Genomic DNA, 27,418 nt, shown 5'->3' on the forward strand with positions numbered 1-27,418 from the left:
AATATGTTTCAGCTTTAAAACAATTAATATAAATTGCTAACCTTACTGGATAGTTTCTGCTTCTAAGATACAGTCTAAAATATTGAGTTTCATAAAACTACATAAACAAAATTATTGAGCAATGACAAGCAATAATGTAAGTCTGGAAATGGATTAAAAAAATGATGATTTTACTTCAGTAATTTTATCAGCTTCAGAGGGACTGTTCAAATGCTGTAAGTAGGTATAGAAATGTCTGTAACATCAAATGCTGGAGTTGTATCTCTTTTTATGATTCATTTCAACCTCCTAATATCTGTTCTTTCAGTCAAGAAGTGATTGTTAAGAATGATAAGTGGTTAAAACATTCTCTATATTTACAATGTTGGCTTGAACTTCGTCACACAAACACAGAAGTAAAAAGTGGGGACTTCAAGGTGAAGCTTTGAAGGCTATCTTTAGATACTAATAATCTGACTGTGCAGTGAATTCACAATACTTAAATAGGCACAGATAGCCCCATAAATATTGTATCTCGGATGCTAAGGTATCTCTTAGTAGCAAGTTGTTACCTTTACAATCAGATGAGTAGAGTGGAACAAGGTAGTTAACACTGAAATCACCCAACAAGATGAAAGGGTGTTTCTCAAAGCTAAAAGGAAGAAAAGGAGCTCTCTTGCTTACAGTAAATAAAAGAGTATTGCTCTTACTCCAACTGTTGTTTGACTTCCCAAGTAGAAGTAAAATTTTAAGGCTACAAAAACTTCTCTAGAATGTTGTTCACAGGATTAATTAATTAGGAACTTATCAGATTTTCCTGTTATCTGTGTTTGAAACGGCAATGAGAATGGATAAATGCACTGCAAGTAGGCCTAAATCCATTTTTCTCATTTATAGTTTTGAGCAAGGATTCCTGTTCTACCTGGGGCGGAGGGCATTTTTCAACTTTTGATAAATATCAGTATGACTTCACTGGGACTTGCAACTATATCTTTGCAACTGTATGTGATGAATCCAGTCCAGACTTCAACATTCAGTTCCGTCGTGGGCTGGACAAAAAAATTGCAAGGATCATTATTGAACTGGGCCCTTCTGTCATCATTGTTGAGAAAGACAGCATTTCTGTCAGGAGTGTCGGGTAAGATTCTGAGCTGAAAGAAAAAAATATGTCAAAAAAGCAAGAAGCAGTTTCAACAAAGTAGCCTACTTTGTGTCAAAAGTGAATTAACAAAAAATTAACATAGAGGTTAAGACTAACTAACTAACTAACCTTCTCCAACCAAAACAGTTCTCACATTGAAACTACAGTCTCCTAGGTGATACTGGTATGCTTACAATAGTTTAAATCTCCTCTACAAGTACTGCTAAAGATCATATACTTTAGAAAGTACTGCAAATTTTCAGTTCCTGTGTTATGCTTAAAGCTCATTTGATTTGAGACTTGGTAACTCTGAGCCATCTGTACTAACGGTAACGCATCTAATGTATAAGAGAAACTCTGAAGTATTCAAGAAACTGAGAAACACTGGAAGGGCTTACATTATCCAAGTATTATCATTTCCAGAAAACAGCTGTTTTACTGAGGAATTAAAACTAAAGTTTCCCATCTGTTCTATCTCAGTCATTCTCCAAAAGCCAAGATTGATCTGGTCTTGGTGTTGCTGATAGCTCTGCTTCAGGTAGAAGCTTGGCCTGGTTAACTACACAAAGTTCCACCTAAACAACATTTCTGTGATTGTATTACATGTTTATTGAGCACTTAGAAAAATACGTTAGTTCTTTAATGTTGTTGCTTTACAGTGTTAAAATTCAGCTGCAAGGCTGAAAACTTCCTACAGTATTCCCTGTGTGAGTTTCTTTGACTTGTCAGTTTTTGTTCTTAGCAGTTGACAGGCTATATAATCTGTAGCTCTTCAGGATAACCAACATTAGTTCTACTTACGTAGACCATGCATTGTTTTTAAATGTATATCTTTGCCCTAATAAAACCAAATCAGTGAAGATATAGAGTCCTACAAAAATAGTATCAGTGGTATAATACATGTAATCATATCTTGGTGATTCATTCATGAAACAGCTGATACTGATTTCAGTATCTACTGATACAGTAGAAATGTTAATGCATCTCAAAATATTATAGTTACAAAGGAGAAAAATTCTACTTCATGTTCTACAAGTACTAAGATTGCAATATGTATTATGTCTAAAAAAAAAAGACAGCTAATACCCACATAACAGTGATATGAGAAGCTCAGTTTGTTTTCTCCCACATTACAGTGTCATCAAGCTGCCTTATGCCAACAATGGAATTCAAATAGCACCTTATGGGCGCAGTGTCCGCCTTGTTGCCAAGCTGATGGAGATGGAACTAGTTGTCATGTGGAACAATGAGGACTACCTCATGGTTAGTAAAATGTTCTCATGAAGCAGAAAAAAAATTCTCACTGACTTACTGGATTAACAGTTTTTAGATATAATTGGAGCTCTTTGGATGTGCTTACTGTTTGGGTATTTATTCTATTTCCTGTTTCACCTATTAAGCTTCTTGCTTTCTATACCTACATGTTTCTTTAAATTCCAGCATTGGTGTTATCTGAAGCAACCGATGTTGAGATCTATGGATGTTTTCTTGAACTCTATGCTTTCCTGAGGCTATTTCAGCAGCATAATACAATATATTCCAGCACATGCTATATTTTACATGCAGTCCAATTATTTCATGCGATTTAAGATTTTCAGAATAATTTATTGATTGTAATCAGAAGCTCACTATCTAAAGCAATAAATAAATGAATAACCTTTCTCTGAAAGTAGATTTTCTTCTTGTAACATTGAATTTCTTAAGAGAACAATCCTGAAATACATGCTTTGTCAACAAAGTTACAAAAGGAAACAGCATCTTTTCCTTTTCTGTTTCTCTCCAGCTCCTTACAGTATTAGCCTCATTCAGTTAACTGCAAATCTCTTAGAATCCTGTTTTTTCATTGAATAAAAAAAAAAATCACAACACTCACTACATGCTGATAAGGAAAGGAAGATACTGATTTTTGAACCATCTTCGACCAGTCAAGTCAATGATATTAATGAGAAGGATCTCCTTTAACTGGATTCTTGTTTGGGAAAGTAGTACTATGCAGATCTTTTTAATTAGGGTGATTCTTTTATATGTTTCCTTTGATTTTATTTTAGGTTTTGACTGAAAAAAAATACATGGGGAAGACCTGTGGAATGTGTGGAAATTATGATGGCTATGAACTAAATGACTTTGTGAGTGAAGGTAAGATCTAATGGCAGATCACATGGAAGGAGATCTAATCAAACAAAGTCAAGGCAGACTTTTAATTCTTTAACTGCTGTGATTGTTCACTCAGTTTTAGAGTTGAGTAGAACAGTACTATACGTCACCAACAAACCTACCTGTCACACAATTATGCTATGCATAATTATTTGCCGTGGCAATAATGTTATAGGTTCCTCAAAGAATTGGTAAGATTTTAAAGTCAAGCAGTAAGAATCATGCTTTCTCACCTAACTTGCAGAATAGTCAAGGTTCTTAGCAAGGTACAATGAGTGAGATGAGTACATTAGACAGAAACAAGAATGAGGCTGTAATAAAAAGAACATAGTGGACAAGAATAATAACAAGTAGTTTGTCCAATAAGTATGAAACTTTGGAAAAAAACTCATTGATGCTGAGAATTTGGCATCAGCCTTATTTGTGCCCATCACACTCATTCTACCTAGGTCTGTTGGAGTGGTATTCATGAGCGGTTGGAGCTCATTGCCTACGGACCAAGAACACATCCTCTAATGTTTTTTTTATCTGATAACAATTCTGTATACCAAGGCCAATCCACTATGCAAACCAAATTGCACTAGGAATGATAGAAATTATTTGCTTCAAAAGCACACTGCTAATCTGAACTACAAGGCTAGTGTGGAAACACTAAATTGCACAGTGAACTAATTTTAGAATAATTTCTCTAAATGCAATATTCTATACACAGAAAAGAGCTTTGAGAAGGCTTCAATATTTTTTAGACTGTGATGAGTATAACCATATATGTAGGGGTAAACAAGAGTGTAGGATAGGGCAAGGAAGCATGAATTAGCCTCTGGTACAAAATGTAATCACTGGTAGAAAAAAAACAGCAGTAGCTGCTATCTGGTGAGGTATTTGATGTGATAGGTTAGGTAACAGCCCACAAGATGATCAAGGTTGTAAAACTAAGTTTAACTGAACAGGTTACAGGCAGAGGGCAAAATAACTAGTTGTTATCAGGAAACTAGGTTTAATAGCAACTTTTATAGTCAAGGAATAGAATCTGAATTTTACTCCATCACAGCAACAATTAAATGAATCCATGTTTTTTTTCCTGACCAATTATAACCCTTCAATTTACAGGTAAATTACTGGATACATACAAGTTTGCTGCATTACAAAAAATGGATGATCCATCAGAGATCTGTCTGTCTGAGGAGATGTCAATTCCTTCCATTCCTCACAAAAAATACGTAAGAAAGATCTTGGATTTTCTGCAGCGAGATTTTTAATAGAGATTGACAAAGTAGAAGAGAGGCTATGGTTTCATAAAATCCACTTTCAAGAAAATAGTTAATTTTAAAAGTCATATAGCATGATACAAGAGAGTTCTTTGCAACAAAGTACATTTTGAAAAAGGCTCAGGTACTCTTGAATCAGGATCTGTGTCATTCATGTAAATATACCAACAGCTCACAGCCTTCTGAAAATTTATGCAGGTCATCACAGGAAATTCATGGAGCTTTAATGAACTTAGTATGAAACAACTAACAACCTGAAATTGTAAGCTGTACAAACTTGAAGACATTCAGAAAAACTTTCAATATATTGCCAGATAACAGCATTCACAATAGAGTCAACCACTATCTGTTGCTATCGCTTCCAGTCCTAGATAGAAAGAAAATCAACGTACCTGAAACATGATGCATCCATATTTGTGTGTTTGACCAAAGGCAGGCACTTGGTAGCATCAAAGAACAAAAGAGCTTCCATTTCTTAGAATCTGCAGGTATAGGAATTAAATCATTCTTAGAATGATCTTCTTGTTTCATCAGGGAAAGTCAAATCATAATTTCCACAGTGAACAGGGGTTTCTGTGGGTCCTGTGAAGAAGATAAATTTGTGAAGAAGAGACTTATAAATATTACTTGTATTCACATTAAAAATATATATTTTGATCTGGTGGAGAATTTCTGTTGGCTGGGACGTTTAAGGGCTTTACATTCTCTTTGCTATGTTATACTTCAGTAGGCAACATTAAATATCAAATGCATGCCCAAAGGGGAATGCATGTTGATATATCCACATAGTGATATTTGTCCAGGAACACGTCCCTCTTCTTAAAGAATCACCATGAGATAACATACTCTCTCTCTGTGATGTTCTCAACCATTCACAGGGAGATTGATGGCACTAAAATAATGGCTACTGTTCAACTTATGAAGAAGGGGACTCATTCCATGCCTATTACTAACCTAGGGGAAAGAAAAAAGCCAACAAGAATATCATAAATAGCAGAGATTTCCTTTTCTGGATTTCAGATGAGGAAAATACTACTAGGATCATTTGTTTCCTTTTTTTATTTAGGCCATGATCTGCTCTCAACTGCTTAACCTGGTGTCACCAACCTGCAGTGTTCCAAAAGATGGGTTTGTCACTCGTTGTCAGCTTGACATGCAGGACTGCAGTGAGCCAGGACAAAAGAACTGTACTTGCTCTACACTGTCAGAGTATTCAAGGCAATGTGCTATGTCCCATCAAGTGGTGTTCAACTGGAGGACTGAAAACTTCTGCTGTAAGTTCAGATGTTTTATTCATATGGATTGCATTTAATCTCGGTCATGGGTAGTAAAATGATAAAAACGAAATGCTGAAATGCTTCAATGGGAACATATTTCTTTTTACTCATGGAAAAGCTCAGTTAACTTGAAAAAATCTTTGAGATTGGCTACCATATAGATTTTAGCATAAGAGTAGTGAAATCCCTCTTCTAGTTTCAAGGCCTTGTATCATATCACCCTACCTCCATCTCTCGTGTTGTATTCTTCTGTTCTTTTCATCTTCATATGTATTGGCAATGCTCTTTTTTTTTTTTTTCTATTTACTGATGAGACTTTTTTCATTCTTTCCTCATACATACTGAAAGCTTTCTCTTCTAATTTCCGTTACTATCCCCAAATCTTTTAATTTGCACTTCTTTCTGAAGTAATTTTTCTTATTCTCCAACATTACCCCCCTTACATAAATTGTTAACCCATTTTATTTTTTTCGTTGGTTTTCAATTGATTTTAATCCTTCAAAAGAGTCAGTGTCTACAAAATGCCCTGTGGAATTTATAAATATTAGTAAGGCACAGTATGCATTCACAGAACTATATTATTAATTCTTAGTAATTACAGTGAAACAATAGCAAGGTCTTCTCCAAATCATAGCAGTTTTCATGCTGAGTACTAAGGCAGGGTAAGAGACTATTAGTGCTAGTTTTCACAACATTTTCTCCATCCCCTGTTGCAGATGAGAGATTCTTCTGTTTACACTTTAAAAACCTTAACACTTTGCACTTCTGGTTGTTGCAGCCGTGGGGAAATGTTCTGCTAATCAAATCTATGAGGAATGTGGTTCTCCATGTATTAAAACCTGCTCCAACCCTGAGTACAGCTGTTCCAGTCACTGTACCTACGGTTGCTTTTGTCCAGAAGGTATCCTCTCTGTTTTCATCATATCCTTAATGATCCATAGAAATACTTCAGGTGTAGATCTAGTCAAGTGGAGTAGTATTCTTACACAATGAAACAGTAGGGCATTCTAGGGCATCGTGCTGCTAGAACTGCCATTTCTCATGTAACAAAACACAACCAGAGTCACTATCATAAAAGGCCCATGGTTACTATTTGCTAGAAGGTGGTTGAGAAAGCATTTTCCTTACAACACTATAGCATGTCATGGGATAATTATAAGCTGCTTTCTTATATTTCTGTACTATAATGTAAATAGAGTAAAATTTAATTCATTTCCTTTGATAACCAAGTATCTGTCCTTTCAGAGCACCAGCAAAAGGTAGTATACCTCTGAAAAGTTCTGCAATATAAGAAGAATTCTGTAAAACTCCTTTAGAATAGTTCAAGGCTAACATGCTTAGAAAAACTGTAATTAAAAAACCATTCTCATCCACCAATTTTATCTTTGGCAAGAACCCTTCTTAATGAGATCTGGTTTTGGAAAGCATGTAATTTATTAGTGCTAAGTAAATATACTAAAATGTACTTCTGAATTTTGTCTTCTCTGGCAGGAACTGTTCTTGATGACATCTCAAAGAATCGCACATGTGTTCACCTTGAACAGTGCCCATGTACACTGAATGGGGAAACATACGCTCCTGGTGATACAATGAAAGCAGCGTGTAGAACTTGGTGAGTAGCAACAGGTTCTTTAGAGTATGGCGAGCATCCTTATCAAGTAACTTGACAATTTAGCCTAACTTTCCTGCGGGCAACTAAAAATATGTCATATAGTCTCTGAGGTCACACTCTTTGAGTGCTAAAAAACAATACATTTTTAATTAAATTAACATGTGCACGTCTTATTTCTTGATTCATCTCATGCAGAAACACAAATGCTCTTTTACATCATGCAAAGCAGTAACTTTTTTTTTTTTTAAATCTTTTCTGGTAAAATGAAGGTAAAATCAGAATAAAACAAATATTTACAATTTCTCTCTGGCAGTCTCAGCAGACCAAATTACCAAATCAGTCTTGAAAACCATATTTGAATTCTGTAACAGAACATAACCACATAAGACAATATTTTTTAAATTTTGAAATTAATATAAATGTAGAATAATTGTATAGTGTTAGTTCTCTTGCTATCATCATTCTGATAAATAAAAAAGACAATAAATAACATAAACAGTCCTCAGAACTGTAACAGTGAACTCACTTTTTACGAATAATATGTTCAGCAGAGATTATGACAATCCGTGGAAGAGTTCAGCAACTTTAAGAGGAACAACTTCAGCTCATGCACAAACACACAGAATATCAAAGCATGGAAGTATGAGGCAAAAAGTGATACAAGTGATATTTTCCACCACTAATAAGTAGTTGACATTTTAGAATGAAGATGAAGTTTCAGAACAGTAGAAATAAAAGTAAATATTATATATATTACATTATATATATTACATTGTGTATACTATCAAATATACCAAGTTGATCAGCTGCAGAAAAACTTCCAGACAGGAGGAACACATCATCTTTGCTGATAAATAATCACTTGGAATGAGAATAACCTCACACAGAATTTCTTGTTTTCCTCAGTAAATGTACAATGGGTCAATGGAACTGCAAAGAGTTGCCCTGCCCTGGAAGGTGCTCATTGGAAGGAGGCTCATTTGTTACCACGTTTGATTCTAGATCATACAGGTTTCATGGAGTTTGCACTTACATTCTTATGAAGGTAATTTCCTGAAATCTAGAAACACACAAAATCAAATGGATATATGTCTGTCTTCAATTTCCTCTTAGAACACAAGCTGAGGTCTTCCAATGCTATGCATTTATTTCACAAATAATTTTTACTCTAACAGACATGCTTTTGCATTATTTTCCTCCAGAGTTCCAGCCTGCCACACAATGGAACCCTAATGGCTATTTATGAAAAGTCTGGTTATTCTCATTCTGAGACATCACTTAGTGCTATAATTTACCTGTCTACAAAGGTAAGCAATCCCTCCACAGTTTTTATCCAGCTTTTCATTAATCAGGCTAGCAAAATAAATATTTTAAGTCTGAGCAGAAAAAGCATGGGAAATAGATACTATACTATACACAGTAAATATCTTTGTTGTCTTTTCAACTTACGAAGTTAGAAGTGCTGTGCAGAATACTACAGTATTTTTGAAGTGAAAACTGAAGACAGTGTGTGAATGCAAGAAAAAGCTTGAATCAGTCTTTTCCTGTTATATAGGTCATTGAGAATATAGTTGCTTAAATTAAAGAAAATATAAACACCACCAGTACAAATGTTTACTTTGGACTCCGTGTCCTTTTCATACAGGACAAAATTGTGATTTCTCAGAATGAACTCCTTACTGATGATGATGAACTTAAGCGGCTACCTTATAAATCAGGTAAAGAAACAAAAATATATGTACAATCTGAATTATATTACATGCCTGTTTTATGTCATGAAACCCAACATCTTTAATCTCGCTATTGCTAGCAACAGTTAACAGGTTTTAGAGGAAAATTGTAATCTTTTCCAGTGCATTTGTCCCTTTGTGGAAACTTGAATGTGGAAGGAAAAGATGTGTGAACAGAGTGCTTAAACACTTATATATACATTAAAAAGACTACATACACAGTATTCCTCTGCTTGAATATCTCTGTTTTTAAATCTCTTTCTTTTAGGAGACATCACTATTTTCAAACAATCCTCGATGTTCATTCAAATGCATACAGAGTTTGGTCTGGAACTCATTGTTCAAACATCACCTGTGTTCCAGGCCTATGTTAAAGTCAGTTCACAATTCCAAGGCAGAACTCTAGGTAAGAAATCTAGTCCCCATGAAAAGGAGACAATTCAGAGAGTGTAATTTTGAAAGCTTAGTACTTATCCTACAAGGCATAAATTTTTTTATCTGGATTCAACAAAGAATTTTCATGTGAAATACAAAACTGTTGCTTAGGATTGGGCACATGTGAATCTTATGAAGTTCAAAGCCAAGTGCAAGGTCCTGCATCAGGGTCAAGGCAATCCCAAACATCAATACAGACTGAATGACAAATGAATTGAGAGTAGCCCTGCAGAACAGGACTTGGGAGTACAGTTGGTTGAAAAACTCAATGTGAGCCAGCAATGTGCACTGGCAGTCCAGAAAGCCAATTGTATCTTGGGCTGCATCAAAAGAGCAGTGCTAGCAGGTCACCTCCCAGAAAAGAGGTAATTCTCCCCCACTACTCCTCTCTTAGGAGACCCTGCCCGAAGTACTACATCCAATCTGGGATCCTCAGCAGAAAAGAGATGAAGACCTATTAGAGCAGGTTGAGAGGAAAGCCACTAAAATGGGGCTGGAGCACCTTTCCTATGAAGAGAGGCTAACAGTATTGAGATTGTTTAGCCTAGAAAGAGAAGGGTGTGGGGAGACGTTATTGCAGCCTTCCTGAACATAAAGGAGACCTACAAAAATATGAGGAGAGACTCATTGCCAGAGTGTGTAGTCATAGGACAAGGGGTGATGGTTTTAAACTAAAAGAGTAGATTTAGATTAGGCATTAGAAATAATTCTTTGCTCTGAAGATAGGTAGGATACTGAAGCAGGTTTCTCAGAGAGACTGTGGATATCTCCTCCCTGAAAGTGTTGACACTCCATCTGAAACTTCTAACACAATTTTCTTACTATCATAAAAGAATGAAATATAGACCACTGTGTACACTTTTTTATGTTCATCACTCGCATTTCTGATATTATTAGGTTTGTGTGGTAATTACAATGGAGACACTACAGATGACTTCATGACTAGTATGGATATCACTGAAGGAACAGCTTCCCTATTTGTAGATTCCTGGAGAGCAGGAAATTGCCTTCCTGCTATGGAGAGAGAGACTGACCCATGTGCTTTGAGTCAGCTGAACAGTAAGTAGATGATCCTGTTGTAACTGACCTCTGCTGCTAGCTTCATCTGCCACTTCCATAAGTCCAGAGAGTATTGAGAGAACCACAGACTGAGATGATTGAATTGACTGAAAATCACAAATTCAGTCACCAAGATATTTCTGATTTCCAGAGTATACATCTAGTGAAAATTTATCAGATCCCATATTAGAGGTCTGGGATTAAAATGATGAATGAGAACTTTCATTGATTTTTTCCAGTGAAACTGTAATTTCTGTGGATGTCTTAGAATGTCAGCAGTGATGCAACTGAAATCCAAGTCCCTACAGCTATCAGTATTAAAAGGTGCCCAAATGAGCTATTAGAACTACGATATTGTCTTGCAAGACATATTAAGTTGTCCTTTTACTTGATCCATCATTGCCAACATCTCAACTAGAGTAGTGTGGCTAATTTTGCTGTTAGAAAACAAAATTACAGTTTGAGAAAAGCAGTACCAGCTATAGGAAGAGAGTTCAGAGAAGGCTGAAAAGAATATCCTGTGGTCTAGAATTTGTGACCAATTGTGAAATGGGACAAATACACTAAAAGGGAGAATTTAACTGGAAGAAAAATGAATGGAGATTTAGTAGTCCCCAGATCTGCTAAAGTGGAAATAATAGCGCCCTCCCCACCACTGTTAGAAAGGATAAAATACAATCTGAAATACATTCAATTTTTCTATTAGATACATTTTGTAATTATGGGCATAATACTGCTTATAATGACTTGATGGTTTAATTTTACGATCTTGAAGGTTTTCTCCAATCTAAACAATTTAGTGATAATGAAGCATTCGAACAGATTGCCCGGAATGTTAAGAAATCTCTATTATTGGAGGTCTTCAGCAATAGTTAGTCAGGTGTTAGTCAATGCTAAAATAAGTATTTCTGGTATTTCTTTGGCAGGCTTATAAACTAGACAAGCCTTTGAGATCTCTTCCAAACCTCTAATTTCACAATTGGCAGAGCAAAATCTCCTCCTCTTAACTTTCACTGCTATTTTATGTCCATGACTTTGTTTTACTTAGAAATATCTGCTGAGACTCATTGCTCCATTCTAACGAAGAAGGGTACAGTGTTTGAGAAATGCCATGCTGTGGTAAACCCAACTCCTTTCTACAAGGTAGGAAATTAAGATAGATGGAATACAGAGGAAGTACAAAGATAGACCAGACCGAGCTCATATTCAGTATGCCATTCATTTGGATCAGCAATGCATAGAAGCTAAGAAATAAGGATGTTCTTTTTAAATAAACTTCCACTATAATGGAAGTCTATTTGGCCTTATGCTACCAATCCTATCCCTAGAATTCCATGGACCATGCTTTCAGACATATCATTTGACTTTGGGGTGATCTTATGCAGAGCCAAGAGGTGAACTCCATGTTCCCTGTGGGTCCCTTCCAATTCAGATTTTTTATAATTCTAAGAATGAGAAAATATTTTTGCTCATGCTGCAATTTTCCTTTTCAGAAATTTTAACTATGCAAAATATTAGCTTTCCCTGCTACATAATTGAATTTCTTATATTTGCCCATCTCCACGAAACATTTTGAAAATTAAAAATGGGAAGCATTGAATAAACTAAATCTTTTCAGTACTAAGTACCTTTTACTCATATCTATCAGGAAATTAATCCGATCATTTTCACCTGTTTTAGTTATGCAGAACTATGTATTTCGTTTCACTTGCCTCAGTACTGTTCAGCACATTTAGTACTTCCAAATGCCTGCTCCCAGTAACAGAATAGTTCCCTTGTGTTGGGTTTCAGAGATGCGTCTACCAAGCCTGTAATTATGAAGAGACCTTTCCTTACATTTGCTCTGCTCTGGGATCATATGCACGAACATGCAGTGCAATGGGTTTAATCCTTGAGAACTGGAGAAACAGTATGGACAATTGCAGTAAGTAATTCAAGCATTTCTGCTACAGATCTACTAGAAAATGCTCAGATTTGCTTCACGTGTGACAAAAACTGAGCAAGACTGAGACAATATTTTGACAATACCTACATTAGCCATTAGAAAATAACTACTTATTACTTGAGAAGACCAACTGGCAGATATAAAAGCCACATTTACATGAACTGATGGCTTTCAGAATTGCGTAAAAATATTTCTGCTTAGTTTCCCCCAGTATTATTTCATTGTAAGATATACAAAGAGGCAATAAGATGATATATAACCTTCAAAAACTTGCAAGCAGCCATATTAAGATTGAAATATTGTTTACTACAGCTCCACATCCTCAGGAAAAAAAAAAAAAAAGCAATAGCTAGCCTTAAGTATTGAAGTTATTGACAGAATATATGCAGCATATTACTGTGAGCCCAGTTATCTTTCACAGGGAAAAAGACAAGGAAATGAAGTTCAACATACACTCTCCTCTTGTTTTACAGCCATTACTTGTACTGGCAATCAAACATTCAGCTACAACACTCAGGCATGTGAAAGGACATGCTTGTCACTCTCCAACCCAACCCTGGAATGTCACCCAACTGACATCCCAATTGAAGGCTGCCATTGTCCTAAAGGGATGTATCTGAACCACAAGAATGAATGCGTTCGTAAATCCTATTGTCCCTGCTATTTAGAAGATAGGAAGTACATCTTACCTGATCAGTCAACAATGACTGGTGGGATAACCTGGTAAGTGTATCGGATTTAAAGATGAACAAATATGAAATGAAGAAGTGTCTTCAAGTGTCTCTGTTGTGGGCTAACCACAGTAGGAAGCTGAGCACCACACAGCCATTCACTCACTCTTCCTCAGCAGGATGAGGAAGACAGAAGGGCAAAAGCAAGAAAATTCATGGGTCAATATAAAGACAGTTTAATAACTTTCTTTGTTTTTAACATGTAAAAATAAACTTACTTGATAAGCAAAGTGGTGAGCACAAAGCAAAATAAGGAATTCATTTACTGCTTCTCAGTAGACATATTTAGCCATTTCCAGGAAAGCAGGGCTTTTTCTGATTACTTGAGAAGATAAGTTCTGTACTGTAACACCAAATGACTACCATTTTTCTTCTTTCTCCCAGATTTGTTGCTGAGCACAGTGTCATGTGGTATGGAATGATCTTTTGGGGTCAGATGCCCCAGCTGTGGCTCCTTCCAACTTCTTGTGCATCTCCAGCCTCCTTGCTGGTGGGGCGGCATGAGAAGAAAAGGCGGCTTTGAGATTATTCAACAATAGCCAAAACATTTGTTTATCAGTGCTATCTTGATCACAAATCCAAAATATTTCACTATAACTGCTATGAAGAAAATTAACTGCCTCCCAACTGAGACCAGTACAGTCTCCATTACTTTTAATAGCCAACAAATGTTTAAGATCTTTTTGCCACTTCCTAAAGTACAAAAATTCCTAAACAGAAAACATCTGACTAACTTTATGCTTGGAAACTTTAAGGACAAAATTAGAAAATAATAGGCAAAATCTTATTATTCCTAGTTGAGGGTAGTAGTAAATTTTGCTAACCTTATCTGACAGTTGTACACAAACACCAAGATTGCCCAACTTTCAAAACAAATGTTTCTGTATACTACCAATACTAAAGAGAGGCAAGTTGATTCACATTCCATTTTGAAGCAAGTGAAACAAATGAAGCACTTCTGGTGATGAAAAACAAGAAGTAATTTTGTTGAAAACCTAAATTTATTTCTTAGGAGAGAATTGCATCAAAATTCCGTTTTTTTTTCCCCTTTTTTTTCTCCAGCTACTGTGTTAATGGGAGGCTAAGTTGCACTGGCAAACTTCAAAATCCTGCAGGTATGAGTCTGATATGGCTTACTTTGAAATACATTCTTTTCCACTATAAAATTGTTACTTCAAAATCTCGTATGTTTGTTTTTGTTCCTTTCTCATAGAAAGCTGCAAAGCACCTAAGAAATATATATCATGTTCTGACAGCTTGGAAACAAGTATGGAGCTGCATGTGCCCCTACTTGTCAGATGCTGGCTACAGGAATTGAATGTGTAAGTTTCACAGCCCTGTGATACTAATCCTCTAGGAGAGGAAAAACTTGAGAATCTTGGGAAGAATTCAGTTTCTTCTAGTGAAATGAGAGGAGATATTTCTTCTAACATGATATGATCTATCACCAGTCTTTTTTCCACAGTGTGGACAATAAAAAAGTACACACATTCAAAAAGCAAACAAAGGAATTGAATTAAATGAATTAAAAAATAAAAATCTATTAAAGATTCTAAAATATATGATTATCACCTCTGGCTCAAGTACTCCATAAGTTGCATGTCACTAGAAACCCATAGAACATGTAGTATATGTTTTCTGTTCCATTCTTTCCAAAGTATCTGCAGTTGATGATTGTGGAGTGCCGAAGATCTAAGTTAGGTGGATCTATCTCTGTAGAGTTTTCTTTTCCTTTTATAATAAGGAAACAGACTGACTGAAAGAGCTGTAATGTCATAGGGTACCTTGATAGTAAAGAAGCTTAGATCTGTTTGTCTGAAAGATTGTTAGCAATGATAGACATTTCTCAGAGTCTTCGAGTATGTTTAGTATCTCACACAATAGGTATAATCTTGTAACTTCAGTGAAAGTAGTTAAATTGATGAGTATATTAGCATAAGGAAAATCATAACATTGAAATAAAATAAAAAATAGAACTGACTATAGATTCACCCTTAATGTGAGTCACACACAAAATAAAATGCATCTTACATCCCTTTTCATTCTGTAATCTGTTGATCTTTACCAGATTCCTACTAAATGTGAATCAGGCTGTGTCTGTGCTGATGGGCTATATGAAAATCTTGATGGCAGGTGTGTTCCAGCTGAAGAGTGTCCTTGTGAATATGGAGGCCTTTCATATAGAAAAGGTGAACAGATCCAAACTGAATGTGAAATCTGGTAAGAGTCAAACCATTTTCCACTGCTGAACCTCAGTTTCACTAATTTGTCAGGTATATAACAAAAGTGTTTAATTGACAGGAAGTGGCAAAAGCTGAAAGCTAAACAGAAGGAATACGGTGACAAAGCATAGAGGTGGTAAAGAGAAGCTAAAACTTGCCAGTATGTTTGTATAAATGAGTCTGACAATAAATAAATACAAACGAAAAAGTCACGATCTACTAGTCAGCTATGTGGGCTTCAGGGATATTTATGCCACCTCTGTATCCAGGGAATAAGGGCATCCGTAGGGACTTTAACTGTAAACTGCATAAAGTCAAGAATTATCACTCCACCTAAATAAAGACGAGGGCAGTCTTCCTTCCTTTCTGTAGATAAAAACAGCTTCCCAGAAAGATTACTTGCATCTCTTAAACTGCATTCTCAGAGCACTTTGTTCAATTTCTGTTTTTTAATGTAGTATTAAAAACACCAGCACCCAAAGCATACATAACTGACATCTGTTCTCATCAGCAACTGAAATAAACAAGCTTATATTCTTTCTTCAATGGAAAAGAAAGCAAGAGACTTAACATATTTTCTTCATAATGAATTAATTTTCTCAGTAATCCATAATTTTTATTTATGATTCTTATATTAAATGTTACTTGGTCACAGTGTGCACCAGACTATTAAATGAATGTCATATCTATAAAACTGTATGCATGTAAAAAGAAATAAGATGGTATTTCTTTGGAATCTAATTATGGTTTCTCTTTTCACTCTCAGCACTTGCAGAAAAGGCAAATGGAAATGTGTTCAGAAATCAAGATGTTCCTCAACATGTAATCTTTATGGAGAAGGCCATATCACCACTTTTGATGGACAGCGTTTTGTGTTTGATGGCAACTGTGAATACATATTAGCTATGGTAATCTGCATCTTACTGATGCTTTTGGCTGTATCTTAGTATCAAGAAATACCTTGTTTTAAAAGGCTGATGAAAATATCCTGGGATGCATCTATATCCATTAAAGCACTTTGAATCTTAATGAGCACAAGAAGTGTGCTTATTTTCTACATATTACAATTTTAAAATAAAAAGTTTTTAGTTCCCAAAATGAAATTTTTAATGTGCATGCAACCAATTTTAGATTAAATAACATTTAAAGTCATTGATGCGTACATCTTCAGTACCAGTCAACTGTGTCTTTCAGTGATGTCAGTTTGTCTACTGAATCAGAGGTAATCACTATTATTTCCCAAAACAATGAAGTAACTGTGATTCAGAAGTAACTTTTTCAATTCTGACTTTAAATATGTGGGTTCTACAAGGAATAGAATGGTTCAGCTATCTAAACCATAAAATATTCTGGGAAGTATCTATTAATAGCAAGCAGTGGATTTTAAGACTCACAGATGGACTATCTCTCATATGAGAGTAAATAAAGATGGCCTGCTGTACTGAAAGTCAGAATCACAGTCATGATGCATTTGAGCTTTCTATACTTTTTTGTGCTTGTAAGTTGACAGACTTCAGACAAAGTCTATTAAATCTTTTTGTGTGTGTTTTTATTTTTTTTTAGGATGGCTGCAATGTTAATAGACCTCTTTCCTCTTTTAAAATTGTTACTGAGAATGTTATTTGTGGGAAATCAGGGGTTACATGCTCTAGATCCATCAGCATTTACCTTGGGGTAAGATATTCATTTTACTGTTACTCCACAGAATAGCCATTTAAGGCCATACTTGTTTTACTTCTGGATACTTCAGATGTGTCTTGCACGTGAAATTATGTGCTTAGCCTAGAGCTTCAGTTTTAGTAGGAAACTTTAGTAGGCATATTTTTTATCAGTTCTCATGTCGGTATTTTAGTCCTTCAGCCTTTTGCCTTTATAGAAGTCATTAAATTTTTAACTTTACACACCCTGTCAAAAGACAGTTATTTCTTCTCCAAAACTCAAGAAAGAAGCAAAGTAAAACTGAGGAATTCTTATCGTGGATGATCTACAAAACTACACCAAAAGTCTCTTAGTCTGGATAGTACTTGCCAATTCAAAACATTTCCAGGTCTCTACTATCCTACTACATGACATATATCTGTGAAATTGCAGCAGTGAGCAGTTATCCCTATTTTCACTGCTGTCTGACAGCTCCCAAAATTAGTTAACTTTTGCAGTTCTCAGCTATACTTGAACACTAATGCACAATATTATCTTCTCATCTTGGAGACTTTCATTGTAATCAGAGAGAAGCTTATGGACAGCTGAGGTTTTACCCCAATGAACAGTCACTGCAAACAGTACGCATTTGCCATATTACTGTATAGTGGCAGTGTTAGCTCATCAGTGCTGCACTTAGAATCTAGTTTCCTAAGTGCATATTCCATACAAACCTTTCTATTGATTCTCTAGACATTGAAACACTATGGTGTGATGGGAGTTATGTTTTAAAGTACACGTGAGAGTAGGAGAAAGTAGAAGAGCCCAAGTGATACACTGACTTTCTCTGCAACTTTTCTGTTATTTCTAAGAATACATGAAGATAGACCTCCTCTGCTCTGCTGGATGCAGATGGCTGGCTGGCTGTAATATAGGCATAAAATGTGATCAGAGTTCTAGTATACCAGACAATGAGACTGAAACAATATATTTTTTAATATTTCCTATGAAGATTTGCATATAAATAAAAAAATTCCAAAGGAAATAAAAGCCAATCATTTTAAGATAGGATGACAACCCAAGGAAACTCACTTACCTTTTAAGATCTTCATTGCTGCTGACAGTAAGTTATTCCAAAATTTCTGGCTACTGTAAAAAATGACAAGATTTTCTATAGCAGTATAGTATCTGATCTGCAACAATGATTCATGGAAAGTAAAAAAAATTAAATACTGAAACTTGATCATTTACAACATGTGCACAACTTTTCTTCCAGAACTTGACTATTATACTGCGAGATGAAACCTTCTCTATTTCTGGGAAAAATCTTCAAGTGAGGTATAATGTGAAAAAGAATGCCCTCCACCTGATGTTTGATATCATTATCCCGGGAAAATATAACATGACCCTTGTATGGAATAAGCACATGAACTTCTTCATCAAGATCTCCAGGGAAACACAGGTATTGCAGAATATCTTCTTCAGCAAACAATACTTCAATTCACATTGACCTGCTAGCTTAATGACAGTTGTCTTCACTCTGTATGATGGCAAAGGTTAGTAGCAATTCATTTTCTATTTATCATTATCTCCAAAACAGCAGATATTTTCATTAAAGTCTGATTTTTATGTGATTATCCTTTGGCATTACAGGAATTTTTTGAGCTAAGATTTTGTATTTTATGCAGCAACTGCGTGTTTTGGTTGAATTTGATCTCTAAATTATGACAACTTACATTTGAGAGGAGAAACACATCCCTGATGAACAGGACCTCCTGCACAATTTGCAAAGAGCATATGAGAGAGTATCTGTAGATCACAGTCACTACTAAAGCAGGAAAAAATGCCAATAATTGAAAGGGAATACAAGTAGTTGTAATCAAATGACAGTGCTTTCATTTTATCCAGGAAACTATCTGTGGTTTGTGTGGAAACTATAATGGCAATATGAAAGATGATTTTGAAACCCGAAGCAAGTATGTGGCATCAAATGAACTGGAATTTGTGAATTCTTGGAAAGAGAATCCTCTCTGTGGGGATGTATACTTTGTAGTGGACCCCTGTAGCAAGAACCCTTATCGTAAAGCTTGGGCAGAAAAGACATGTTCCATCATCAATAGTCAAGTCTTTTCTGCCTGTCACAATAAGGTAAGAATTAGTTAGGTCTTCTCTTTATTTATAGGTATAATCTGCATTCTCACAAAACACTCACACTCCAGCACTTGATTTTCTCTTCCATAAAATATTCTAATAAAACACACATAAAACATCTCCTGGCTCTCATTATGTTAATCTTCATTCTTTCTAATTTACACTTTACCAGTCCTTTTGTGGACAAAATCCACACATGAACAGTAACTCATTAATTAAGTACTGGAGTGAGAAAGAAGAAAGAATTCAGTATCAGAAATTAGCCACTCTGTTGAGGCTGGAAAAGATCTTCAAGATCATCAAGTCCAACCCTCAACATAGCCTCAAGTCCCATCACTAAACCATCTTCTTTAATGCCATGTCCACATGTCTCTTTAATACCTCCAGGGATGGCAAATTCACTACTTCTCTGGGCAGCTTGTTCCAATGTTTGACTACCCTCTCCATGAAGAAATTCTTCCTGATATCCAAGCTAATCCTCACCTGACTCAACCTGAGACCATTTCCTCACATCCTATCACTTCTCACTTGTAGAAGGAAATTGACACTCTCCTCACTGCAATTTTCTCCTAGGTAGTTGTAAAGAGTAATGAGGTCACTCCTCAGCCTCCTTTTCTCTAGACTAAACAACTCAAGTTCCTTGAGGCTATTTTCTTAAGTCATGTATCAATCCTCATCAGCCACGTATTGTAACTTGTATATTATGAGATTTATCAGAACCAGGCTTTCTGAAGGAAAATCTGCATTTTCAGGAATTGACCACAAGTGATAAAAACAGCTGATACTGTAGTGGTCATGCATAGCCGTGGAAGTTGTAGTGCTGGTGAACTTTAGGCACTTCTGCCTGAATGGATGTGGGGTTTTTTTGTTTTTTTTTGTTTTTTTTTGTTTGTTTGTTTTTGTGTGTGTGTATGTGTTGATTTCTTTTTTAACTGATTAAACGTATGTTCAGTATGAATTTAGACATACATATCTGGAAAAACCTCATCAGCTTCTATTATTAGTTGGAAAATATCTACATTCTTGTTAAAAAGAGTTTTTTGAAGTGGGACTGTGTTGACAAGTGTTCCGTGGAAATACTAGTTACTCTTACTTCAATGGAACGGATTCTCTTGACTTTCTCATGTACCAACAGGGACCTATAAAAAACATCTTCTGAAAAAATAGGCATTAAAGAATTCAGAACATTCATTACTTCCTTTTCCAATACAGGTGAATCGTATGCCCTATTATGAGGCCTGTGTCCGAGACTCATGTGGTTGTGACATTGGAGGTGATTGTGAATGCATGTGTGATGCCATTGCAGTATATGCAATGGCATGTTTAGATAAGGGTATCTGCATTGATTGGAGGACTCCTGAGTTTTGCCGTAAGTTTCTTTAAGATTTCCTAAAGGCAGTTTAAGAGACAATTACTGTTAATGTGAGCATAGTAATATAGCAACACAAGAAATTGCTTATATATGCACCTCCTGTGTTTCATTCTCTTTGTGGACAAATAGGTGACTTCAGTCACCTGAGTTTTGAACTCTGTACTTTTCCTTTGTGCTAAACAAACAAAATATTATGTCTGTTTGTACCATGGAACGATGAGAAAGAAAATGAAGTAACCACAGAAGGCATTTTATTTTTTCTGCTCTCAGTGTATGATGAACAGTCAGTTTGTAAGCAGAAAAAATATGAAATTGTAAAAAACTGTTGTTTTTGGCTGCAATGAATTCATCTTCTGTGTGAATGTCAAGGGAATAAAGACAGCTGTGTTGGCTAGAACACTGTGAAATAGGAAAATATCAGTGTGTCCAAGACACCATACACAGAGGAAAAGAGAATGAGGGTGTTATAAATCAATGCTGAAGTTGTCATCTTTGATAGTTTCTTTTCAGTATTCACTGTATTATGCATTAAAATTATGGAAAATCCTGCACAGTTAACTCACAAAAAAAGAAACTGACTTATATCACTAAAGCAAATTTCAATTTGCACGAGATACTGAAAATTCCAGTGACAATTTTTTTTTATTCAAGCTGCTGATAAATTTTGTCTTCCCTTTAGTCTTTGAAAACAACGTTCTCTCTTTGAAAAATTCTGACCTTTCTCCTGGTTTCGCCCTTTCTAGCTGTCTATTGTGAGTATTACAATTATCACAGAAAAACAGGAAGTGGGGATGCTTATTCCTATGGCTCCAGTGTCAACTGCACCTGGCATTACAGACCTTGTAATTGTCCAAATCAATACTACAAATATATGAACATTGAAGGTAATAAGCTATACTATTTCAAACCACAAAGCAATAACATAATTATTTTCCATGGTGGTTTTTTTTTTTTCTGTATCACAGTTAGTAGTGTTTTCACAGATGTTACCTTTAAAGCAGTTTTGCTTTCTTTACCTTACCTCTAATGCTTTAAATTTGTTCAGTACCTGTACTACACCTGGCTTTATATTGAACTCAGGTTATCACGAATACAAATCCTCTGACCTGTGCTGAATTAAAACTACCTCTCCTTGGGTAAGAAAAGGTCTGAAGAGAATGGTATTATTTCTATTAGGCAAACAAATATAATTGGAGAACTCCCCAAAACTTACTACATATGCAGTTCCTTCTGAGGATTACATTGGAGATGCTTACCTGAATGTATGAAGTTACAATCAATACAATTTCATAATAATAGAAATTTAAGATTTTAGATTATAGGTAGTATAGGCTAAATGCTGTATTCTGAGAAATGTAAAATGAATTTATCTTTCCTTTTCTTCAGGCTGTTACAACTGCTCTCATGATGAATATTTTGACTATGAGAAAGAAAAATGCATGCCATGTGGTAAGTAGAGCCCTGTATGCTCATTCTTTTTCTTTACAGTAACTAAAATCTTTGAGTGTTGACAAAGAAGAAATTTTCCCTAGTTACTTCTCAGGTAATTAGTATTCATCCCTGTATAACTTTTCTTCAAGATAATCTTATTGTTGTACTATTAGTATGTAAAACTGGTAGACTTTACTTAGCAATTCTCTTTAAGTTCTGTGGGTTTTTAAAATTATTTAACTTAAGATTTATTACTGTACGGTGTCCTACTCTGAAAACCTTTCATAGTAAATAATGTTGTGGATGGCCTCCAGCTGCACTATTTGGATTTCCATGAAGATGTAAAATTAACAAACAAAAAAAAACCCTCAATTGCAGTTGTTTATTTCATTTAACAGAATTCTCACTTGTGAAACCAGAATCTCAGCTAGTGATCTTATTTACACATAAAAAAACATTTCCATTATCCCTGGAAAGTGAATTGCCCTTTAGTATAAAAGTTATAAGAAGGACAGCAGAAACATGTCCATGTTTATTTGTATTATGAGTTGTATTAAGTTCTTCATTATTTTTTAAGTAGTTTCATGTGGAGCTTATCACTGAAATATGTAGAAACAATCATTTTCAGGATTATCACACTAATTAGCATATCCTTTGAAAATACTTAATTTTTCTTCCAATCTGAAATTTGCCTTATTTGGAATATTCTTAATATGCTTCCAGCTAAAAATTTAACCTGTTCTACTTTTTATGTCACAGGAGATAAAAGAATTAGTGCTACACCAGAAACTTCTTCACCTTCAACAGGTTAGTTTGAGCAGTTGATTTGAACAAGTACTTACACACTGGTGTATGTCCTGATACGCGCTTCTGAGATAAGAAGTATCCTTTTTTTGCTTGATATAATAGCATCACCAGTTTTGAATGTGTAAGATGCAATAACAAAAAGTCAGTATCATAATTATCACAAAAAAAATCCCAGAAATATTTGTGTACACTGAGGCACTTCCAGATATTAGTAATGAAATTTCTTTGTTAGTTAGTATGGATTTCTGTCTTCTCCCTGATACACAAAATCACACAAAATTTTCACTACAATTTAAATGGTGATTGGCTTTATAACACTTAACAGTTTAGGAAGGTGGTCTTGGAATTGCATGACGAAGTACATCAAGCTCCAGTAGCCTGATCCAGGAAAGGAACCTGTATTTACTGATCTTTGTTAGAAATTACATTACTTTCATTAATGAAAATGAGAGTTACTGGGAAAAAGGTAAAGAGGTGGTTTTATGAATAAAGCTTCTGCAAGAATTCCTATTCAGCATATTCGCTGCAAATAACAATAAAGGAATAGATTAATGAACTTTCTTAAATATTTGAAATCAATGTAGGAATTATTTTCAGTTGTTACTACTGGTAGTAGTTTTTCATTCTAAAAATAATTTTCAAATTTATATAGGAATATTTTAATAGATTATGAAGAATTATTTCTTATCCTCTGATTTGATTTTTTTTTCCTCTTAGAAACAGCAATGCAGCCTAAAGCAACAAGAATCTCTACTGCAGTCACATTACCCACAGCTACCCAGTCAACATCACCTAGTACTTCTGCATCTACTGTACCAACTGAAACCACAAATCTAACTGTAACCTCAAAAATCACAGTTCCAAGAACTTCATCATCATCACCTCTTGTCACAATGAAATCAACAACTGGTAAGTTATTGTATTACTGTCTAAAACAAATTACATCAAACACATTCTATATAGAGTTGAGCTATCATTCTACCAGGAAGGCATTGCAAGCTGTCTCAGCATCCAAGCAAGAGACTGCAGATTAGAAGGTAGGTAAAGTAGGCTTCCAGAAAGCAGTTTAAACCAAAAATGTTCGGAAGTATGGATGGAAAATGTGTGGAAAGAGGAAGAGAAAGGATATAGATGACAGGTTAGAAATGCAACTCATATAACTTGTGTGACTCATCTGAGAAGAACATTAGGAGTGAGCAGTGAGCCAGCTCAGCTGCAATTGGATTTATTAGTTCAGTTTCAGAATCCATTACACAGCTGGTTCAGTAACACAGTCATCTTCAAATAGCAGCCAGTCTCAAAAATCCAAATAATAACATAAGCAGGCTTCAAGGCAAAATCACAGAGGTATCAGTGCAATGACTACTATTTAACGATCCTGCTCTCAGCAGGATGGCTTCTCCAGTATAAATTACTTTCTGATTATATGATTTGTGGATACTCAAATTGGCATGCAGCTTTCCACCAACATGCACTCCAACTAAAAAGCCGTCTTGGACCCAGGATATCAGAAGAAAACAGGTAAAAAGAGGTCCCAATTTGCAGGACAAGAACTGGTACAAGGAAGGTCCTACAGTATGATGTTATTTAGTTTTGTAATATGGATTGTAGAAGGCTAATTCAGAATATAAGGTTAGCCAGTGACATTGTTATTTGGGCAAAGCCTATAGAGGCTTTTGCCAATAAGTGACAACAAAGCTAACTTTTAGAAATATTATATGAAGAATGATTATAGGAAATCATAGGAAATAATAGAAAAAGATGTACAAAATGAGAACAAAGAAAAATATGAGGTAAGAGAAAACAAATACAGGTAGGAAAAGATGTCATTTAGATTATGAGAACATAAATACAAACAATGACATGCAAAACATTAAAAAGATCCAGTGCAAAAACTATGTCTTGTGAACATGGGTAGCTTCTTCATGTTTTGTCTATTTTAATTATTACATAAATTGATTACTCACATGATATTCCTTACCCTTTACTCCAAAAGAACGTACGACATCAATTTTTACTATGACACCTTCCATAACTACCTCAGCGAAAGGAACCATCTTCACTGAACCAAAATCTACACCTACTGCCTCAGTAACCATTGTTTCAACAGAAACAGAAAAAATAAGGTTCACTACACCACTCTTAGAGACTACTGTGAAAGAAGAAATGACAGCCATCTCAATACCTTATACTACATCTCAGATTGCAACTTTCAGCGAGCCTGAAGTATCAACAATAGGTAAGTGTAAAAAAAAAACATTCATTCTTACTAGATGTCTTAAAAGTGCAAATTACTAAGAAAAGAAAATGATGACTGATGAATTGTAATAAAAATGAAAACTTCAGTGTACTGCCAATGCAGCGAGCATTGGACATCTGAATAAGATCTTAAAACTAACATTTCTCTCAGAGGCCTTTCCCTACCTATTCACTTCCTCCAAGGAAGTAGATTAAGGCAAAATCTCTCTGTGCTTTGAAGTGAGTTTTCAAAGACCCACAAATACAGATGTGCGTTCTCCTTAGACAACTTCTCCAAAAAATATAAATCCTGTCTATCACAAAGGAAATGGCATTTTGGGATGTCAAGTATGCCACATGTCAACTATGACAGCTTCTTCTATTGCTGTATACCTAGATTAGCAACTGAGACCAGAGGCTGGGACAGCATGCCGGGAGAAGTCAGTTGTAGTGAGAAGACACCTGCACACTATCTCCCAGTCCAAACATCTCTTACCCGTACTGTTGGGTGACACTCAGGTCTCCTTCTGCCAAAAATATTGGCTTAATCTGAGAAAGCATCACAATCCACTTTTTTTAGGTACCTTCCCAAACACTGAGACAATGAGCATTGCTGAATATCCATTTTTCCTTACATTGGAGAGAGTGAGGGAAATCAAGCAACCACTCTGCACCACCAAGTCTCAGTAGGTGACTAAGAATGATCTGAAAGCTGTGATTGGCCTGTGACTCTGTTTCACTTACCTAGCTTTTTCTTGGGATGCCCACACCCAGCTTAGAGTGCCATTAAGGGAGATGCACAAAGGTTCTTCTTCTTCCCTTGGAAGGTCCAGGAAGAGGCAGAGGGTGCCGAATTGGCCCAGTTCTTACCCCATATTTTTGTGAAGAAGCAGAAAGGGGAAGGTGAAGGCAGAAGCCCCTGCTCTGTTCTTCCCTTCTGCTCAGAAGACTGAGTGAGATCCAGGCCTGCCTTTTGTGCTCCGTCCCCAGCCCATATATTCTGCCTAGGATCTTTGCATTCCCTCCACCTTCCTTTCTTGTCCTGCCACCTTCAATTGACTTGTGCCTTCCCCCCAGTAGCTGTAACCCACAAAAGACCAACCATGCCACACACTGTACCACATCTCATCACACAGAAGACCATCCCAGTGACACTGTCCAGCATCTCTAAGACTGTCCAGACCTCTAAGACCTCTGTCTCCACAGAGGCCAGCACTGCCAGCAGTCCAGAAGTTCCGCTGACAAGGATATCTCTGAGCCCCACCTCTTTACCTGCCACCTCAGCTGTATCTGTTTCTTCCCCCTCATCTCCATCCTCAACACGGCTGAGACCATCACATCCAGGTAAGGCTCCCTTTTGCCCCTATTCATGCTCCTTCAAGCTCCCACCCTTCTCTTCTGAGTGTCATGTTCCACAAGTTTCTTTTGATATTCATTTTCTATTCCTATTCCTCTTGCCATAGGACCCAAACTCAGGCAGTCACAGCAGTCACATTGCCCCTAACTACATCCTTCTCCCTTGCTGCTTCAGGCATTTGACTCTGGGGCACAGAGCTTTATCACCCTACAGTCTTGTTTGAGTTTCTGCCCAACAACTAGCAGGTGGAGACCAGTTTACACACAGACCCTCTAAAGAGTGGGGGGAATAAAAGGCAGTGAGAGTGGAAGATTACAATTCTAGGATAGTTTTTGGTGAGAATGAGAATACAAGTATGTTTTCCATACAAAGGATGCCCAGGCCCTGACACAGCCATGGCAAACTTGGGCCAACAGATGCTGCCTTTGTTCTGCGCAGATAAAGAAACCAGGTGCTGATCCTGGGTGCAAAAATATCACCAGTGGAGGGGTGGGCAAGAAGATGCTCAAACTCCAGGGTACATTTCCCCCACATAGACCTATAGGGCTCCACATGCCCAGGTCTTCATGGTATTGACCAGGCCAGTCTCCTTTCAGAAGATACCACAACATGCTTTGCATAGGATTCTTCCCAAGACTCAACAATCATTTTCTCTCATTGTTTTCTTTGTAAAAAGGGAGCCAACCAGAGCTAAGACTACAACTAGTAAAGTAGTAACAAGTGAGTGCTGTGGTCAGGATAGAGATAAGAGTCATTAATGCCTGTTCCATCAGTAGCCTCAGCTGTTCCAGGAACTCTTTCCAACACACTGCGAAACAGACATGATCCATATTCAACTAGCTTACTGGTAGTGTAAGCAGGGATACCTCTT

The 27,418-nt window shown here is 36.1% G+C and overlaps 1 protein-coding gene across 1 annotated transcript in view; it reads left to right on the plus strand.

Moving 5' to 3' along the window:
* Positions 1 to 26,694, plus strand: part of MUC6 (mucin 6, oligomeric mucus/gel-forming) — a 79,250-nt gene extending 52,556 nt beyond the window's left edge. Inside the window, 29 exon segments of the mRNA XM_031553375.1 lie at positions 877 to 1,117; positions 2,257 to 2,383; positions 3,169 to 3,256; positions 4,385 to 4,494; positions 5,609 to 5,816; positions 6,598 to 6,720; positions 7,311 to 7,431; positions 8,338 to 8,476; positions 8,634 to 8,738; positions 9,077 to 9,149; positions 9,430 to 9,567; positions 10,494 to 10,655; positions 11,704 to 11,798; positions 12,447 to 12,579; positions 13,074 to 13,323; positions 14,394 to 14,446; positions 14,545 to 14,589; positions 14,592 to 14,653; positions 15,400 to 15,551; positions 16,320 to 16,461; positions 17,117 to 17,227; positions 18,468 to 18,653; positions 19,100 to 19,339; positions 20,555 to 20,711; positions 21,458 to 21,598; positions 22,101 to 22,163; positions 23,676 to 23,861; positions 24,949 to 25,191; positions 26,654 to 26,694. Of these exon segments, the coding sequence (XP_031409235.1) occupies positions 877 to 1,117; positions 2,257 to 2,383; positions 3,169 to 3,256; positions 4,385 to 4,494; positions 5,609 to 5,816; positions 6,598 to 6,720; positions 7,311 to 7,431; positions 8,338 to 8,476; positions 8,634 to 8,738; positions 9,077 to 9,149; positions 9,430 to 9,567; positions 10,494 to 10,655; positions 11,704 to 11,798; positions 12,447 to 12,579; positions 13,074 to 13,323; positions 14,394 to 14,446; positions 14,545 to 14,589; positions 14,592 to 14,653; positions 15,400 to 15,551; positions 16,320 to 16,461; positions 17,117 to 17,227; positions 18,468 to 18,653; positions 19,100 to 19,339; positions 20,555 to 20,711; positions 21,458 to 21,598; positions 22,101 to 22,163; positions 23,676 to 23,861; positions 24,949 to 25,191; positions 26,654 to 26,694 (3,935 nt within the window).
* The last annotated feature ends 724 nt before the right edge of the window (positions 26,695 to 27,418 follow it).

The sequence above is a fragment of the Meleagris gallopavo genome, chromosome 5, assembly GCF_000146605.3.
Source record: "Meleagris gallopavo isolate NT-WF06-2002-E0010 breed Aviagen turkey brand Nicholas breeding stock chromosome 5, Turkey_5.1, whole genome shotgun sequence".
Taxonomy (NCBI): domain Eukaryota; kingdom Metazoa; phylum Chordata; class Aves; order Galliformes; family Phasianidae; genus Meleagris; species Meleagris gallopavo.